Source organism: Schistocerca cancellata, chromosome 5 (assembly GCF_023864275.1).
Source record: "Schistocerca cancellata isolate TAMUIC-IGC-003103 chromosome 5, iqSchCanc2.1, whole genome shotgun sequence".
Classification (NCBI taxonomy): domain Eukaryota; kingdom Metazoa; phylum Arthropoda; class Insecta; order Orthoptera; family Acrididae; genus Schistocerca; species Schistocerca cancellata.
This window is the reverse complement of record NC_064630.1, coordinates 393,605,847-393,626,355: the sequence shown is the minus strand read 5'-3', so window position 1 is coordinate 393,626,355 and position 20,509 is coordinate 393,605,847. Positions and strand designations below refer to the sequence as shown.

The 20,509-nt window shown below is 36.3% G+C and overlaps 1 protein-coding gene across 2 annotated transcripts in view; it reads left to right on the top strand.

Annotated features, from left to right (window-relative positions):
* Positions 1 to 19,112, top strand: part of LOC126187860 (protein arginine N-methyltransferase 5) — a 77,500-nt gene extending 58,388 nt beyond the window's left edge. For both annotated transcript variants that reach the window (XM_049929178.1, XM_049929177.1), the window contains exons 7-11: positions 5,456 to 5,578; positions 5,653 to 5,828; positions 6,048 to 6,251; positions 8,032 to 8,213; positions 17,902 to 19,112. In XM_049929178.1, coding sequence (XP_049785135.1) covers positions 5,456 to 5,578; positions 5,653 to 5,828; positions 6,048 to 6,251; positions 8,032 to 8,213; positions 17,902 to 18,054 — 838 coding nt within the window. In that variant the 3' untranslated portion in view covers positions 18,055 to 19,112. The remainder of the gene's footprint in view (positions 1 to 5,455; positions 5,579 to 5,652; positions 5,829 to 6,047; positions 6,252 to 8,031; positions 8,214 to 17,901) is intronic.
* The last annotated feature ends 1,397 nt before the right edge of the window (positions 19,113 to 20,509 follow it).

Here is a 20,509-nt window from a genome sequence, read left to right as displayed (position 1 = left end):
TACTGCAGCAATAAAACATGAATGAGAGAAGAAACGAAAATAAAACTTAAATTGCAAATGAAATGTGCTATATAAAAAAACTGTGCTCACACAAGTGTCTGCCAATAGCAAAATGTGTCAAAGGCTTTAGGAAGACTATGCAGCACTTCATAACGATAGATTGCCTCCGATGAGCGTGACGTCACAACTGTTTATATTAGATTCATTTGAGCTGTTACAAGCGGTCTCATGAGCATGCACAGTTGATTTGCATATGAGTAGTACCTTCTCCCGCTTCTGGCTACAAAAATGTGGCTGTTGGCTGTGTAAGCAGTAGCAGCAAGCAGCCACATGCTACCCAGAGAAATGGGGACTTCACACAAATAATGAATATGACGATTCCAAATTTATACAAAAATTTCATACAACTACTATTCACTCTCATACTTGAGAACCTGGAGCGTATGAATGAAATGTATTTTGTTGTGTTAATAAAAAATAAAAATGACCATTATTGCCAAAACAGTCTTGCTTATTTGGTGTGTGTGTGTTACAGTTGCTGAAATATTAGAAAGGCCAATTTTGTTTTATCTAGCAGACTGTCACAAAATAGACATAGTCAGATCGAGAAACCACACCAGTCTTGGGTGCTATTTGTATTAACAGCTTTTCCGGTATTAGACGACGACATTTTGATTTTTCACCGTAGCAAAACATTTGACGAACTTTGATGAGGTAATAGATTCTTTCGCAGAAAGGGAAGCACACCATGTAAAACTGTAGCTAGATTAGAGAGAAGAAAACACTAGGACCTAAGGATTGAAGAAATGTTTACTGTCTTGCTTGTCTCTTGTCTTTACTGGTATCCACGTGAACCGTATGTACATTTAGTGATTTTGCTGTTTCCTCTTCATCAAATGAAAACAAGACGGATTTCTGTGGCTGGGAGCTATCAAGTGAATTAAAACACAGTCACATAATTACGGAAGGCTAAAATATGTTATTAGTTTTAGATTTTATTTCCAATTATCTGACAGTCAAGCATTAATCACCTTGCAGAACAATGAAGTTATATTTGTCAGTTTGCTAAAGAAATTTGTCTTTTATTAATATTTACCTCTGAGGCAGTCAATTTATTTGAAACAAAGCATTTAATCCCACACTATTTGCTAGTTTCAACCGTCCGCTGCATTTCAAGTGTACGTTGTCATCTTCTAGCACATATGGCATTATACCACAATAAAGAACCAAACATTCAGTACTGGTACGCCAAGAAAATTTACATCCTAAAAACCACACTGAAAAGCTTAATATCAGGTCGAGGCCTACTTCATTGGGAATCTGGACATACGAATGTGCACTTTAAGGCAAATTATGAATTTTAATTCTGACACTCTTGGAGTATCCTCTGATGTCTTGTTTCTTTTATGACGTAATGTAAGATCTTTTAATGTTTTACATGTACGAACATGCGGTCTTCCTATGTTTTCGTAGCTGCGCAAGCGTAGTGATGCCTCTTATCCGGCGCTCTCTGGCAACTGCTGGAACGAATCTATTTCTAACAGCTCGCAGGAAAATACTGAAAATAGTGGTTTGAAAAGCATTATTTTCAAAATAAATTTCCTTTTCCACAAGATGAACTATGTGCGTAAATGTACAATGAATTTCTTAAATCGTGGTGCATTTGACTCACATTTAAAGATCAACTCTTTGATGACGAGCTATTTAGATGAATTTTGAGCCCAGAACAACAGATTTGTCGGTATTAAAAAAAAAAATTTACTGGCACATTTGCGTGATGTATCTTAAAGTGTAACACGCACAAAAAAGATGAACATTATATGTGAAAGCTTAGCTTCTCTTGTAGTTTATTAATCTTCGACACAGTATTATATGTGAAAGCTTTGCTTTTCTTGTAGCAACACTGTGTGTATTGCTTTAAACCATTAACATTTCCTGTTTGTGTTTTTCTCGCTACTTAACAGTGATGTTTCTATTGGCTGACTACATCATGTGTCCTATACTCTGAATATCCGCTGTTGTAGGCTGGCGAGATCATGTGACATGAGCTATGACTGTCTTACAAAAGTGCATCATAATCTCAGTTTCAGTGCTTCGGAAAGTAACATGCAGTGTCTGATGGAATTAGAATCTATACTTTCGTAATACTAAAACATGCAGTGTAGATGTTGCTGCACATCAAAGATCTTTCCAAAACGTATTTTCCCCCCACCCGAGTCTCTTTTTTTCTTTAGTGCCGGGAAATTCTACGCCCCTGTATAAAACCATAACTATTCAAAGGATAGATAAGTTTTAAAGTTCTGGGGGAAAGTATACTGTAGCTTACCACGGAAAAATGTATTTTCACCCAGGAGAAGTATATTTTTAACCAGGAAATCCGGGAATTTTTCCCCCTTGTTCGCGTATACACTCTGTAACACAGAGGAAAAAATAAAAAATAAGAAAGTAATATAGTAAATAATGAAATACTACCAGTTGTGGTGGGGGGTCACAATATGAGAACAAGTTCCCATTTTCAGAGTTCAGGGAAACTATTTCTGCGTAAGAGGGTCAAAACGGCTTGTGCGTTGTAACAGACACTCAAGTCCCTTGAGCTGAGCTGTGCAACCTGCTAAGCAACTGATTAATGGGTGTATCCCTCTATTTGTTTGTTTATCTATTTATTTATTGTCTTTATTCATCCAAGATTTATCTCACAGTGACACACACTGAAGTGACAAAAGTCATAGGGCACTGCCTAACATCACGTCAGACCACCTTTGCGCAACAACACGATTTGGTAGGGAGTCAACTAATCGTTGCCAGCCGTGGTGGCCAAGCGGTTAAAGGCGCTACAGTCTGGAACCGCGCGGCCGCTACGGTCGCAGGTACGAATCCTGCCTCGGGCATGGATGTGTGTGATGTCCTTAGGTTAGTTGTGGTGGCCAAGCGGTTAAAGGCGCTACAGTCTGGAACCGCGCGGCCGCTACGGTCGCAGGTTCGAATCTTGCCTCTGGCATGGATGTGTGTGATGTCCTTAGGTTAGTTAGGTTTAAGTAGTTCTAAGTTCTAGGGGACTGATGACCTTAGAAGTTAAGTCCCATAGTGCTCAGAGCCTTTTTTTTTTTAACTAATCGTTGGAATCCCCTGCAGAAATATTGAACCATGCTGCCACAATAGATACCCATAATTGCAAAAGTGTTGTTGGTGCAGGGTTTTGTGCAGTAACTGATCTCTCAGTTAAGTCCCATAAATGTTGGATGGGATTCATGTCAGGCAATCTGGGTGGCAACATCATTCCCTGGAATTGTCCAGAATGTTCTTCAAGCCAGTGGCAATCAATTGTGGCCTGGTAAACTGTGACACATTGTTATCCATAAAAATTCCATGGTTGCTTGGGAACAGGAAGTCCAGGAATGGCTGCAAATGGTCTCAAAGTAGTTGAACATAATCATTTCCATTCAATGATAGGTTTACTAGGGCCAGAGGGCCCAGTCCATTGTAAACACAGCCCACACCATTATGAAGCATGTACTTGGGTCCAATAGATACATTCATCATATGTTCCACATTGATTTCTGTGGTTATTTCACGCAGTGTTGCTTGCTGTTGGCACTGACAACTCTGTGCAAATGCCACTGCTCTTAGTTATTACGTGAGGGCCATCAGCCAATGTGTTGCCTGTGGTGAAAGCTAATGCCTGAAATTTGGTATTCTTAGTACACTCTTGACATTGTGGATCTAGGAATATTTAATTCTCTAATGATTTCTGAAATGAAATGTCCCACGCATCTAGCTCCAACTACCATTCCTTATTTGAAGTCTGTTAATTCCCATTGTGCAGCTATAATCACATCGGAAGCCTCTTCACAGGAATCATCTGAGTACAAATGACGACAGCTCGGCCAATGCACAGCCTTTTATACCTTGTGTACGCAATACTACTGCCATCTGTAGAGATCTAATACAATCACTGAAAACCTAAACCAGGATGGCCAGATAAAGTAACTCCATCATCCCAAATATGAGGTCAGTGTCTTAAAAGCTTTACTGCCTTATTCAGTAAGTTGCATCGATTCACATACTCAATCAGTTTAATGGTGGTCATATCTGTGTGTGAACAGGGTGCTTGGTTTTACTTGTTTTGCCTTTAATAACATAAGATTTTCTAATACTGGGGCTGGAATAAATGGTGACAAGTGGCTGCATAGGGCAGATTCTACAGTTGAATAATTGCAGAGGTAGAAGCCTTGGGGTAAGTGTCATGGAATGTCTGGGATTGTCTCATGGCTTGACGACAATGATTTTACAGAAATCGGAACAGTGAATGAGTGCAACTGTGGGTAGTGTAGCAAGGATACCAGAGAGAGATGATCTCAATTCAGGAATTTAGTTGAGAAAGTCATATCCTGAGGCATTTGAGATCTAACATTAATGTGAAGACTATGTATCCTAAAAATTTTTAAAGGTTCTTGCCTTACTTCACCCAAATTATAAATTCATACATTCACATTTAAGGCAGGTTGAGTATTACTCCATGAATGGATTTTCTGTGGTGTTTGGTAGACCAAAGAAAATTCTAATCACCAAGTGCAATAGCAATAGATATATTGTACAAGGAGGCTAGAACTTTAATTTAACACGATAACATTTAAGAATTGTATGGACCTCATCACAACTTTAGCCGCATATACAGGGTGTCACAGAAGGATCAGCCAATATTCAGGGATACGACAGGAACTATCATTTGAAGCAAAAAGTCTAGTGAAGATGAGCTCTAAAATGCATATGGTAAGAGTTATGAGCACTACGTCTGTTTTTCACAATAGTGAGGATGAAAAAGTGTTCATAGCTCTTACGGTTTGCACTTTAGAGCCAGTTTTTACTACTTTTTTTCTTGTTTTGGTCCATACTAACTCATATGGAAAACAAAGAGCTTGCAGTAGAAGATATTTGTTTCACAATATCGAAGGTAAAGTGTTCATAAAGAATTTCAGCGATTGTTGTTACTGAGAATATTATGTGCAGTCCAGACATACTCGTCTTCTTGCAATATGGCTCAGGTAAGCTTAATTGCTCTGTACCCCTGCCTTAAGGTATGCATTTTAGAGCCCATGTTTACTAAGACTTTTTTTGCTTCAAAAATTCGTTGCAGTCATATCCCTGAATATTGACCATTCCACTTGGGACACCCTGTACTAATAAATTGTAGCAATCAGGTTTGTCAGTAGATGTTAATATATCTGCTGTAGCTCTCCACATCCTGCTCTACAAATTTAAGATTTCATTGCTCTTTTCTTCCATTCTTCCTTTAATTTTATTTGCTTGATGAGTGTTTCCTGATTTAAATCACGGAACATTAAAGAACCCTTACCTTGGTTCAGTAAGTATTTAGTGTTATATGTTGAAAGTTATTGTATTTTGTGTACATGCTTATATACATCTGTTATTGAATTCAGATTTATTTAATTTTTAGGGTTGTAATGGTTGTTGGAGCTGGCAGAGGTCCCTTAGTTCGGGCAGCACTCAACGCGGCGCATAAGGCCGACAGAAAGATACGGGTGTATGCTGTAGAGAAGAATCCAAATGCTGTGGTCACGTGAGTGTTCTTGTTATATTTTAAGTTTTAATATTTGTTTGTTATATTTCAACTAATACTAGATTCCGTACCAGGCTACAGGCACAGCAGGAAGAATTATGGGGTTCCCAAGTGACAGTAGTTTCATGTGACATGAGGGAGTGGGATGCTCCTGAAATGGCTGACATTTTAGTTTCTGAACTTCTGGGTTCATTTGGTGATAATGAGCTATCACCAGAGTGTCTGGATGGAGCACAGAAATTCCTGAAAGGTAAGGAAAATTATAAATTTGACAGAGATATCATGAAATGTTTTGAAGAATTAAGAAGTGGATATGATTGAAAATGTATATGTAAATGGTGACAGGAAATTTTGAACTTGTATTTTTCATTTTTTTATATAATTAAAACATTTTATAAGTATAAATTGAAGTTAAAAAAAACCTTGGATTTTACCTATTGCACTCTTGTGTTTTTCTGTTTTGTTTCAGCTGATGGTGTGAGTATTCCATGTAGCTATACATCATACTTATGTCCTGTTCAATCATCAAAACTGTATGGTGAAGTGCGATTGTGCAAAGAGAAAGATAAACATCCTTTGCAGCATTTTGAGATGCCATATGTTGTACACCTCCAGAATAAGTATCAACTTGCAGCAACTCAACCACTTTTTAGATTTGATCATCCTAATAGAAGTGAGTCTATGAATATTTTTAATTACAAGTATCAGTTGTCCATTAAAAATTAACGTGATATTTTATAATTAGTTAAAGATTTAATGCAATATTTTTATTAAAAAATCATAGCAGCAGTTAGCTGTGTAAAATGTTATTGGTTGTAGATCAAACTGATAAACTCCATTGCTAATAATTTACCACATATATCACTAAATTGATCAACAACTAGCACAGTTGTTATTGAGATTATTAACTGGTTAAGAGTTTCAAGTAATTTGGGTACTGCATTATATTTATTTATGAGGGTGATCCCAAAAGTAAGGTCTCCAATTTTTTAGATATAAAGAAACTTTTATTTACAGTAAACTGTACATAATTTTGAACCTTGGAATTTTTCTGTTTTTGTACATAATTGCCATTTAGATTGATGCATTTTTGTATAAGCTGTATCAGTTTTTGTATGCCCATGTCATACCAGCTAGCCGCCATGCTATTGAAGAAGTGTCGGACCTCACCTTTCATCTTGTCATCACTGAAGAGCTTTCCAGTCAAGTGTTTTTTTAGCTTTGGAAACAGGTGTGCCAAGTCCAGGCTATAGGGCGGGTGGGAGGGTGGGCTGATGGGTGGTTATGTCCCATCTAAACTGTTACAGAAGAGCCAAGGTTTGTGGGCAATGAAGGGGGGAGCATTGTTGTGGAGAAGGCTTATTCCCTTGCTCAACATTCCTCCACTTGGTTTTGAATCACCCTCTGAAGTTTTTTTTGTGTTGGACAATACCTGTCAGCATTTGTTGTTGTCCCAGGAACCATAAAGTTGACCAACAATATCCCCTTTCGATCCCAAAATAAAGTTGCCATGACTTAGCCGCAAATTATTGTTGTTGTTGTTGTTGTTGTGTGTGTTTGTTTTTTGCATTGGTGAATCGGGAAGCCGCCACTCACATGATTTTTTTGTCACAGGTTTGAAGTGGAAAGCCCGGGTTTCATCATCCATTACTGTTGAATCAAAGAAGTTGTCCTTTTTGTCTGGATAGTGTTGAAGAAATTGTTGGGAAGTTTCACTATGCTGCCATTTGTGATCTAATGTCAGAAATCTTGGGACCTATCTTTTGCACACCTTCCAAAATGTCAACACTTCAGTCAAAGACTGGTGAAGGGTGCTTCGAGAAACCTCAGGAACAGCATTATAGAGGTCATTGAGAGTGACCCATCAATCTTGAAGTACAATTTTTTCAACATTTGTGATTGTCCCTTTGGGAACTGGTGGTCTCCCGTTTCTTTCCTTGTATTGAGTTTCAGCACGAGCACCTGCAAACTCTCTACACAACTTGCAGACATTTCGGACATCCAAGCACAACTCTTGACACCCTTCCATCAACTGTCAGTTGGTTTAATACCTTTTGCGCCTAAAAACTGAATAACTGTGCGAACTTCACATCAGAAAGTAGTGGCTAATGGGAGCTCCATTACAGTTGGCTGCCAAGCCTAGACTGAAAGCTCCAGTGAATATTTGTTAGTTCCAGTAGGGTTTGGAGGGGATGGGGTTGGTCCGCAGCCACGCAAATGGTTTCCCTGTGGCTCCAGTGCTTTGGAGACCTTACCTTTGGGATTACCCTCATAACCTCGTAATACAGTTTTTTGATTCATCGAACAATAACTGGTTGCTTGTAATTTAGTTTTATTTAGTTGGTGTGTTAAATAATAAAGCTAATTTTGGTGATTTGTGCTTGTTATCATAATTTTCAGTTTCTGATCTTTATTATGTTATTAGAATGTTACTTAAAAAAAGTTTGTTTCAGGTAAAGTAATGGACAATTCGAGGTATAAAGCTCTCACATTTGATATTAACCAAAGAAGTATTCTTCATGGCTTCTCAGGATATTTTGATACAACTCTTTACAAGAATATTACACTGAGCATTGTCCCTGAAACACACACGAAAGGAATGTTTAGCTGGTTTCCAATTTTCTTCCCATTGCGTGTAAGTATTTAAAAATTGAAAAGTTGAAGCTTTTTCTGTGTGTAAGTCAAATTGCTGCATATTTAATACAAAAACCGTGGAAAAAGTGACATCCCTAGAATAGCAGAAAGGGTTCATTTGATCCCTGATGAAGTAGGCATTAAAATTCTACAATATGATTAATTACATTATATTTACAACATCATTAAAGTTAGATTTACACAGTTTCCGTTTGTCCACGCAGAAATGTGGCCTATTTCTAAAGTTCATAACATTTCTTCATTTATTTCCCTTGTTTGAGAATATTGAGATTAAACTGTGGGCATTGGTGTTTTCCATATATACTTTTGGCAGACGACCTTTTTTCTCCCCCTCAGATGTCGATGTATTGTTTCCTTTAAACATACAGTTCGACACTTCTTTCACTGTTTGATTTGTCTGATACTTCAGTTGCTGCTTCGTGTAGTTAGATGTCTTGCTCTTTGTTTCCTGTGCTAGAGTTCATTTAGCGGTTGATGAATGAACGTCTTCCCCTCAGGTTATTTTTGTTAATTTGTTTGTAGATGATCTACACATTTATTGCTGTCATGTCTAGAATAGTGTAAAGAACATGCATTGGCCATCTTGGCAGAATACTTATGAATATTTGCTTTACAACGTCCATGTGAAACTTTGTAATATTGCAAAAGGTGCCAGTTTTGGCTTTCTTCTTTTCTTCTTCGCCCTCTGCTACTTCAGAATGTTGTGTGCTGAGAAAAATGGGATGTTTTTTCTTCCTCCCATGGTACACTATCAAGGTGTACTCTGGCTTGCCAGTCTTAAAGATGATGGTGGAATATAACTCAGAATTGTTCTTTTTCATGCAGTTGGAGAGATTTCAGTGAATCTTGTTCATTGTCCCTCTAACAATTTTTTCTTCCATTGAAGTTTCTTGACAAACTGAAGGACTGTGAAGGAGTTTGAGTTGTCACATTCCATAAGACAAGGATGACTCACTCTACCAATGGGTGGTTGTCTGATTCAACGTTTTCATCATTAAGGTGTTGGAAGGTATTGTCAATGCTCTTGGTTGCCACTTCTGAAGTTACCCAAAATTTGCGTGCCTGTTGGTCATAAAGTTGTTTGGTATAAACTGGGTAATCCTGCACCTTAGTTGGAAGTAGCTGTTCATCATTTATAATACACATCCTGTCACATTAATGTGATCACTGCCTATTTTCGATGTCAATGTGCAGTATCCACTTATATAGCAGGTGCCCGTCAGAGCAGTGGAGAATGCATAAAACATGTTGAGGGAGGATGCAGAAAACAGTGCAGTTGTCGTAATGCAGAAATGGAGTGATTTATCTGATGTCCAAAACGGCACTATCATTGGCTTTCGGGCCAAGGAGGGAAACATTTCCAAAACTGGTAAGTCTGTGCGTGGTAAAATGGCACTATCTTAAATTAGCACAAAGGGCCTTAGGTGACAAGGGTGAACAAATCACATGGAGATGTGTGTGGGCAAATAGACATGCAACTGTTGAGTAACTGAGTGCCCAGATGAGTCAAGGAGCTACCAACAGTGTCTTCTCAATTACCATTAAGCGAATGTTGCTGCATATGGCCTCTGCAGCAGGTCACTGGTCCATGCACACATGGTGATTGCTGTTCATTGGCGACGAACGCTGGGATTTGCACACACATACAGCAACTACATGTTCTGACAGTCACCACCCTCTTGTAGCCCAAAGTAGATTTGTTAGTTTTGAAATACATTTAAATGTGTACAACTGGTCACATTTTTACAGCACTTAGCACACTGGTATTGTGACATTTTGCAGAGAGAGATAGCAACGGTAGGTCATATGCCACAAAGAAAGTTATATTATGAACTGAATAAATGCCTGGGAACGGACTGAGGTTTGTACTTCTGCATTTCAAATTATTATTTAGCTAAAACGTTTCTCTAAACATTGACAAATAACACTGTAAAGTAAAACTATTTACTTTCCATGTAAGAACATAATAATGTACAAATCATGACTTAATTACAAACTGTAGAGAAGTAACACAGCATAAGCAAAAATAATGTTACCAGACTTCAACTGTTTACACAAAAGTTCATGTTACACAGTAACTACATAGTTACTTACTTATGGTAGAAAACATTTTGTTTCTACAACTCAGCTGCAAACTTCCTTTTTAAAGCACCAATCTGGGTGAGTTCATCAAGAGGTTTGCTCAAATGAGCTAATTTTTTAATCTGATTTTTCCCAAAACTTCCCAGGTAATACGCCCTTCCCTGGAATTTGGTCCATCGAGAAACTGACTTGTTATTCAGCTCATTCAGTCTCAACCAAACTCTATCTAAAAATTCTTTCTCAGAATGTGCGTAGGTTGCGTCATCAATAGTATACTGATTAGACCAATTTAATGCTTCACCTTCTAGTAACTTAATAACAAACTTGATTTTCATCATATGAGTCATATTAGACACACAATTATCTCTGCATTTCTGCAGAAAATCTGCAACATGTAAACTACATTCAGCTGAAAAGTTTTTCACTGGAATGTTGCATCTGCAACATCTAAACTACATTCAGCTGAAAAGTTTTTCACTGGAATGTTGCAAAACATGGTGCTAACATTGTTTATAAGGTTTCTTTTAACTACATCAGTGGACAGTTCTTCAAACTTTCTGCACAGGACAGAAACACCACATTCTTGGGTGATGGTTTTGTCGTTACTTAATTGTACGTTTTCAACAAATTTATTATATACTGTTTTCACCTGTTCAACGAAACTGCTTTCAAAAAGTGCCACTCAACATTATATTTCCAGAGCCGAAATTTGACTATTTACATTTTTGTCAACAGTTCTTATTCCCTCGTGCACTTTCTCAAAAGCATTCTGCACCCCCATCTTCAGTGATGTCATTTTCTACATTTTTGACTTCAGTATTGAATTTAAGTTCAATTTCTTTCATTTTGGACTCACTACTTGAACAGCTAATCTATCAGTTTTTGATTGATATCATTTATTTGAGCTGTCTTTTTACCAATACAATCAAATAATGCTGCTGTTGAATGATGAATTTTATCAACTTGTTCTTACTTCCTTATTTATGATTTTCAATTTCCTTATTGATTTTTGCAAACTGACACTTATCATTATTCATTTTTATTAATTGATCCTTATTATCATTACTCATTTTTATTGACGATGCCAACCTGGTATTTCTGTCGTTATCATCATCTTGTTTTACTAATTTACATGATTTGTTGCTGTCTTTTTTTTTCTGTTCTGCTACTTAATCAATAATTTTTTTTTCCTTGCTTCACAGTGCTACATAAGTCACCCATATCTGTATTAGTCCACACTGTTTCAGATTCTTTTTCAGTGACTGTCATTGTTAATGATTATTCAACGAAACATTTTACCACTAAAAGAAAAAATAAAGAAAATATTTCTAGTGCTTAACTTTGTTGTTGGACACCGACATTGTTAAATGTTGACCTCATTTTCTATCCTTCTTCTTCTTCTTGATTGCAAACTCCTGTTTTGTTGATGTGCTTCATATTTGGCTGATCGTTCACAAAAATTTTTCTCAATATTCACTTTTAATGTGCAACAAGAAAAATAGCCCAACACAGTATTCATATTCCACTTTCAGAAAATCCCGGACGAAGCCACCCTCTTGTAGCCAAAAGTCAATACATTAATTTTGAAGTACTTTTAAATTTGGGTGTCTATTATTCACATTTTCACAGCACTTGGCATACTGAGGCAGTGACACACTCCGGAGACAAGTAGCAATGGTGAAATCTGAATGAACAGTTCTCCTAATACTTATATTTTATTGTTCTTTGTTGTTGAAAGTTTTTGGCTAATAGTCCATTCTGAAATGCAGCTTTATATACTGGTGTAGAGGATGCTCGGCTTCATTTTGCTAAAAAATGTGAAGACTGGTGGAGTTTCTGTTGTTGAATTATATTTTCAGTTATTTCACTTTACACTACAAATTAAAATCAACAATCACGCTAACACAACACACACAACTTGTACTCCATACTTGCATTCCAATCTCATACTATGAACATCCAAACGACAAAGATTTACCTCTAACAACATGTAGCAATGAAAATGCTGTCATATATCAATCTATTTGTACAAAATCGTCTTTGAAACATACATTTCAAAAATAAAGTACAAATAGTTGTTTATCACTGCTTATCTTTTTAAGAAATCCATAATCATCATCACAATTACATTAAGTGTTTATATATGTTGATTTGGTAGTTGATTTCTGGGTTTTGGGTCTTGAACTTGAGAATTGGTCACTTCATGTGATCAAAGGTCGGTTAGTACATTTATCTCACCGTAACCAGTTTTAGGAAAACGTCCACTGAGTGGCGACAGGTGGCCTTTTCAGATGAATCATATTTCATGCTGCATCGGAATCATGAATCACGTTTCGTGCTCCATGAGATAGATGACCATAGGTGTGTATGGCATGAAATATCTGAAAGCAAACACCAGCAACAATCATCAAAAAGGTCCATGCCAGAGAAGGGAGCATATAGTCCGTAGAATGTTTTCATCTTATTCCCTGGGTGATCATGTCATTCTGTAAGGTCCAATGATCAACACAAATATGCATATATTCACGAGAGCCATGTCCATCTCAACATGCAGTTCCTTTTTTCCCAGCACAATGGCATCTATCAGCAGGACAATGCAATGTGTAACACAGTTTGTAGTGTACGTGCATGGTTCAGTGTGTACCAGAATGAGTTTGCCCTACTCCCCGTATTTAAACCTAATCGAGAATCTGGGGGATCAACTCAGTCGGACTGTTCATGCTATTGATCCTCCACCAAGAAACCTGGAGCATCTGACAATGGCGCTGGAGGTTTTGCTGCAAAAGGAGGTTTTCCAGGCTTTTGACAGGTGGTCGCATTAATGTGATCGGTCGTTGTATTTTCATAGGGACAGTAACAGCCGAGTTAATTTCGCAAAAATGTGTTTCATATTTCATAAATTAGATCAAACGGAGCAGGAATGGTTTTGAATTAGGATGACTTCTCACCATAGTGAAGGGATGTGGTAAGTTCACAGAATCTTTCTGTCATCATGTTGTCCCTGATTAAAATTAGGTGTCAAAAATGCAACCAAAAGTCACTCAAACACTGGTAGCACAAGAATCATCTCTAGCATATATGTCATTGCCTCCAATTCCTCCAGTTATACAATCCTAGTGGTGTTGATTTCATTCCAGAAATGGTCTTTGTGTTTTATATGATATGCAGCATCGATTAAAAAAAAAAAAAAAAAAAAAAAGGCCAGAAGGAACTGATGATGGGGTTATCTGCTTGGTGGCAGGGATATGCAGTGGATCGTCCTCTTTCATTCAGGACATTTAAAGCAATCCTTTTTCCAGGCGACAGTGTGTTAACAGCCTTCCATTCTGTTCCATCTCTTGACTGCCATCTCACTGTTGCCACAGCTGACTCCTGAGTAGTGTTATCAGTTTTTTTTTTTTTTACCCTGAAAGCAACGAATGATCAGTTTGGGGGGGGGGGGGGAAGATTTTTTTTTTTTTTTTTTTCCCAGAACAAATTAAAAATATAATTATTTTTGTAATTTACGGGCCATTATTATATTTTAATGAAGAATGCGTAAGTTTTAAAGCACATTTCCTTGATTTTACATTTTTAAAAAGTTCAATACACTTATAATCGTAGTTGAAAACAATTATCAATTCATTTTTTATCAAATTCGGGGTACATTTATTTTGTGCAACAGTCCATTTTAATGCCATGTGTGAAAAATCCTTTCTATGAAGCAATTGGAACTAGGAATACTAAAGATGAATGATAAGATGTGAAATTTTTGGGATCCACAATTTTCTTCCATTTCTCAATCACACTCTTATTTTGTCATCAAACGACTGTGCCAAGTCCACACTTCTTTTGATTATTTGAAATTCTTCGTATAAGGAGTCAATGTTCCATCGATCGACCCTTAAAAGTTCCACAGGTTTTTGAAAATGGCTGTAAATTATTGGTGATTTTAAGTTTAAAAACAGCATCTTGGAAAGGATGTCGTCATCTGATAAATCATATCATGGTTACAGATATCTTACAAAATTGATGTAGAAGCGTAGAAAAATGTTAGTGCTTAATTCACCACTTATTTCTCTTGTCTTACTTCTGAAGTAGTTGGCTGTTATTCTTTGCTAAATCTTTTTGCAAATCCCGTGCGTTTCAGCATGCCTCTCAGTTACAGAGAGAGAACCTGATTCCGTCTTCTTCATTGTTGTTTCTACCGAAAACCATAATCTTATACAGAAACGACAAATACACTGAAGTTTTTATGTTGTCTTCTTCTCATGCGATTAACTTCTCTAACAGATGAGGGCATTCATTGCGGGATGCCAGAAAATGAGATTTTAGTGCAGGCCATATTTTTAACAGTCTTTTGACGGCAGGACCAAGATATAAAACTCTTATGGCAATATGTTGGATTATTTCTTCCCATTGCATCTCTTTCATTGCAAATTGGAGTTACAAGTCTGCTCTTCGTTTCACAGATCTATTGATGTGACTGCATATTTTCAGTATCAAACTTTCTACATTCACTTCCAGTTTATCACTACTGTATTTTGTAGCATTGTGGAGAATGTGGACGGGCAACCAGTTTTGACAGTTTTATCATTTTCAGCTAAAAGAAGTGTATAAATAGAATGGTTTCTGCCGAAGTTTACATTAGTTTCAAGTTTACATTAGCGGCGGGTGCCAAAACTTTAAATAAAGACAATCCATTCTTCTCTGGTGTGTGTGTGTGTGTGTGTGTGTGTGTGTGTGTGTGTGTAAAACTGAGAAACTTATTATGCACATTCATTGTTACAGTCTACAAATTACAGTACACTGTTTACAACTCCAGTATCATAATCATAGAATAAGCAAATTGGAATAATTTTTCTTTTTCTTTTAATTACTTGCATTTGTTGATGTAGAAAAGTGTAGATTTTTTTTAAATATAATTTTAATAGATTCTTTGAACAGTACTCTGCGTACAGTGACCTCTGCTTTTGTTCTTCAGCAGCTAAAACATTGAGCGATTTTTGAATCATTGCAAACACAGGTAATAACTTGTATGAACAAATCATAATATTGTAACTAAGAGAATTCTCTACCATGTGATAAACAGAAGCAAGTTCTCCAGCAGTAATTTTGTCCGTCTCTGAGGCAAATGGTTCAAGCTTCGACACATATTTAGACAAAGTACTTGATACTCTGTTGTATTCGAGATTTAGTAGATGCTTGTTGTTTTTCATCAGCACACAAGAATTCTTTATTGCACAGGCGACAAAACGCGTTGTATGAGTTTTCGTGTACTTGCCTTAACCGGGAATAACTATTTTCCCAGTTTGGATTGTACTTAGTAAATCTATTGGCTTTCATAGCAGGTATTCCACCACTTCTAGAAGAATTATCTGTGTCACTGTCACTTAAATCACTCATTGTGTCTATAGTTTTAGAAATAAATCACAAGCATAACACATTCAACACTCGGCAGATTTCACAAAACAATGAACGAAGTTAAGAGTAGAATGGAAATCAAGAATGAAATTTAAAAAATCCGTCCACTATTGTTAACACACATTGACATAGCATTTAAAAGAGTTAGCAAATGAACAAAATTTGTAGAAAGGAAGTAAGATGAGTAATAAACAAATAGAAGAATGTAAAACGAAAACGGAGAAAGGCAAACAGAGACGTGCAGCGTCACATGAGAGGGTGGGAATCTGTGAAGATCGGCCCTGCCCGATACTATCATAGACCGATAGCCAAGCTAGTTGTATCTTCATGTGGTACGTGCATAGATTATAGGTACTTTTTAGCTGTACTGTGAAAGATTTCACAATAATAATCAAACACAGTTGAAATATGAGACAGAGTCTGTCCTGGCGGGACATTTAAAATTATGCCAGAAATACAAGATGTCCCGGGAAATATGGGATGCCTGGCATTGCTGCTCTTGAGGCTTGTGACAAGAACTGAGATGAGTAGGTTATCTGCTGACAGTAACAACTCTTATCTTCATAAGTGGTCTCTCACAGACAATCACGAGCTGAATCCAATAAGCCACTTTCTAATTCAGTATCTTGAGTTCTCCAGAAGATGCAATATCTGTTCTCTAGTAAGACCAAGTTAATACGACATAATTTAAAATTTGTATTATTGGTGGTCAGATTAGATTAGATTAGATTAATACTAGTTCCATGGATCATGAATACGATATTTCGTGATGTGGAACGAGTCAAATTTTCCAATACATGACATAATTAAGTTAATTTAACAATATACTTAAGTTAATATAACAACTTTTTCATTTTTTTGTGTATTTTTATTTTTTTAATTTTTTTTTTGTTTAAATTTATATCTAAAAATTCCTCTATGGAGTAGAAGGAGTTGTCATTCAGAAATTCTTTTAATTTCTTCTTAAATACTTGTTGGTTATCTGTCAGACTTTTGATACTATTTGGTAAGTGACCAAAGACTTTAGTGCCAGTATGGAAAAAGGATTTGGCTGATAAATCACATTGCAATGCCCATTGTAGGGGAATTCTATCTAACAGTGTATACATAATTATTCAACGCAGCTACTGTTGATGAAAACAAAATGTGATGGGATATATTTGTAATTATGAGAACATTAATATTGTAAAAAGGAGTTGATCCCTCCTGCTGTTGCATGAATACTTCATGAAAGTTCTGTTAAACCAGGAAAATTAAGCAAATTGCTGCGCACTTTTGTCGAAAGAAGAAGAAATGAGGGAAGAGTAAAGCAGTTTGGTGGAAAGATGTTAAAAACTGATTTTATATTGTGTAAATAAAAGATGAAAGGTGTGAGTAGATCCCTTCCGCTGTTTTAGTGCTAAGATTTCTTTTACCTTAAAGTGAAGGAATAAGTCTGTCAATCCAGTAATTGTGTTGAAATGACAGTCTTCCCATTGATTTATAGCTTATCTTTTTCAGTTGTAGTATCAGTATATAGCCCATCCCCTCTCCCTCTTTCTCCTCCTCCTCCATTTAACTATGTTTCTGCAGCACCTGTCCACTCATGTGAAATCTGAAGCAGCAAAATAAATAAATGAATGGAAATCTGTGACTTAAAGTTGAGCAGTGATAAAGGCATACTTTTGTGGCAGCATAGCTGTGAATTAATTGTGTCACCCCAGAAAAAGCTCTTGAGCATACTAATCATTTCAAGTTTTGCTAGAAATTGTGGAGTACATTTTGTCGCATTGCCATTTCATGAGTCAGTTCACTGAAAGTTCTAAGAACACAACTAAGTCATGTTTGTTGCTGTAAATGTAGAATTTTTACAGTTGCAGTTTTGTCCATATGTCACTCTGAAATTTTATTTTACAAGGGACAGCAGGGAGAATGTTACGAATATGACATAATTTAGTTACTACTTTTTGGGCTTCTGCAATTGAATGGTGAAAGAAACTATTCCTAAATATGAAGAAATAAGTTGACATTTTTGTGTATTTATAATATTGAAGGTTATCTTTACTTGGGCTTCTGTAATTGCATTATGTAGTTTTTGTTGCTATAATTGTGGATCTATATAAGAAGTGACTAATTTTTTTTATTTTTTTTTAATTTTTATTATTTATTTATTTATTTTTTTTTTCTCCAAAATAAATATGCAGGAACCGGTGCACCTCCGAGCTGGTGAACAACTGGAAGTCAATTTTTGGAGATTATCCAACAAGAAAAGTGTGTGGTATGAATGGTGTGTTACAAAACCAACACCTGGACCAGTGCATAACCCAAATGGAAGGTCATATACTATAGGTCTGTGAAGAGGAATGCAACAGTCTCCATACTGTATATCTGGGCAGTAAGATGATCCCGAAGTTTCCGATCTGCAATCTGAAATTATCAGAACCTTTTAAATTTTAAAGAGAAACTATTGATTCTACATTAATAAATGTGGGGTTAAACAGGGTTATTAATGTTCAAAAACAGTGATGTATTGCAACAGATACAAGAAGTTAAAAAAAGAAGATTCATTTGCACTTCATAAATTCAGTTTGTCAAGTGTATTACAATGTGTCTGCCATTCTACGGAAATATTTTTATTTTTGTAAGTCAGAGAAGCAGCTGGAACTCTAGTACCAACTGCTTGAAGAAACATAATTCGAGCCACACAATTTTCGCAACATTCAGAATATTGGTGCACTTTTATTTTAATGGGTGTCTGTGATATTGGTACATTTTTCTTTTATTGTAATGTGTACAGATGTGTGTCCTGATGTTGTCTTTTATGCAAAGGATTTATTGTGTAACTGTGTGCTTTCTTAGTACTATTATTTGCTCACAAACATGCAATTTCATAAATTGCAGTTGTTCTGTTCCCATTCTGTCAAGATTTTTGTTTTGTTAATCTTTCAGTTTCACACAGCGCCATATAGTGTATTACCTCATGTAATGGAATGCAACAGCAGTTGCTCCTGCCAATGAAATGACCAATTTCAGACTTGTGTATCTTTCTGTGAAAGCAAAATATGTGATGATGCAGTGATTAAATAAAATACCTTTTCCTTCTTTTTTAAAAAAATAATTAAAAGGTACTCAGTGAGTTTTATGTTTTGACGTAGGAAAAAGCTGTTTGTGTCATGGACCTACTAGGTTGTGTTCTGCATTCTTTAACATTGAACTTGTGAATAATTATGTTAAGACCATCTTACTGTAAAGAGCGCCATGTGATATTTGTCTTTCAGTGTTGTTTATTTTATGAAATATGGTAAAACTTGATTTTAGTTTTCATAATTGTATCCAGTATTTTTGAAAGGAGCCAGTGACCAACAGCAAGATAAATTTCAAATTCCGAATTAATAAAATTTAGAATAAACTTCATTGAAAGCAATGAAATACGTATTTGTTTTGATGTGGTCCATCTTGATTTCCTTTCCTTCAGAGAAGCTCTTACTCCTAGTGTCCTCAATTACTTGTTGTATGTGTGTCAATCATTATCTTCACTTAAAATTTTTGCCCTCTGCAATTCCTGGTACCATGGAAGTTACTCTCAAGGAGTTAATACAAACCTGTCTTTCTTATCAATAAGAAAATTTTTGAAATTTCGTATAACTGTCATTTTTCTGTAAAGTAAGATTAACTTAGCAGAAAATATTCACTGCACACGCAAAATTCCTTAAGTTACTGTGTTTTCTTACTACTTGATCTTGATGATGTATTCTGTTTCACAACTTATGGCATTGCTTCACCCATATATGCCATTGTGTAGTGAAAGCTGTGTTACTAACCGAATCTTTAATAATTTTAGCATTGTGATCTTTTCCAGTTGTACTGCTTTGCCTGGTTGAACTTGTTCTTCTCAGCCTTCGTTCACTTAGACAAACAGGTTTAAAGGGAGTTTCACACAATTTCAGCAAAGCCTACATTAACAGGCCTTGGGAAAACAAAACATTTATTTGGTCTTACATTATTTCAGCCAAATCTGAGTTTCAGCTTAAAGGATTAAAATAACTGCTTTACTTTGTTTTACTAAAGGACTTGTTCATTTTATTTGTGCTTGTGTGGCTACAATTCCGAGTAAATCATGACAAGAAACATAAACTGTTGCTGAAAAAAGTTATTGAATTAACATCAGGTAATTCTTTTAAATATACCACACACTACTTCAGCAACATGTCAGTTTCTGTTATTGAATAAACTGCAAAATTTGTGTGATTAACATTATTTTTATCAGTTATAGACTAAATAAACTGTGTAAACTAATAAATGGGATCACAATGGACAAGTGTGAAAACGATCAGAGAATAGTGATAGGGACTGAAATTGTGAAGATAGTCTATTCCTTTTTGACGTTGACAACTGTGAAGCAATAATCTTGCATGGAAATGTGGCCAATAGGTAGTGCTGTAGTAATTGTACCTATCCCTCCATGATTCTGAAGACAGTACTGTTTCCAGCAGTTGTCACTGCTCTGTAGAATGGACAAATGGTCAGCCTCCCTAAGAACTCAGGAACACTCACACGAGGCAGGCAAAAAAGTGCAAGCACATTAAGACTTGTAATAGGCAGAGGGGTTAAAAAGACCAAGGTCTTTTTGCTAGGCAGTAATCATAGGAGGGGAATGTCTGAACTAGTACAGAACTGTCAGTTAGTAAATGTGAAGTCACCAGTATTTTGAAGCCAAAGACAAGGCTGAATGCAGTCACCTGTAGTTTAGATCACTGGGGGAAAATATTGGTAAAAAAGAACATGTTCGGACTTTTGGAGGCACCAGACAAA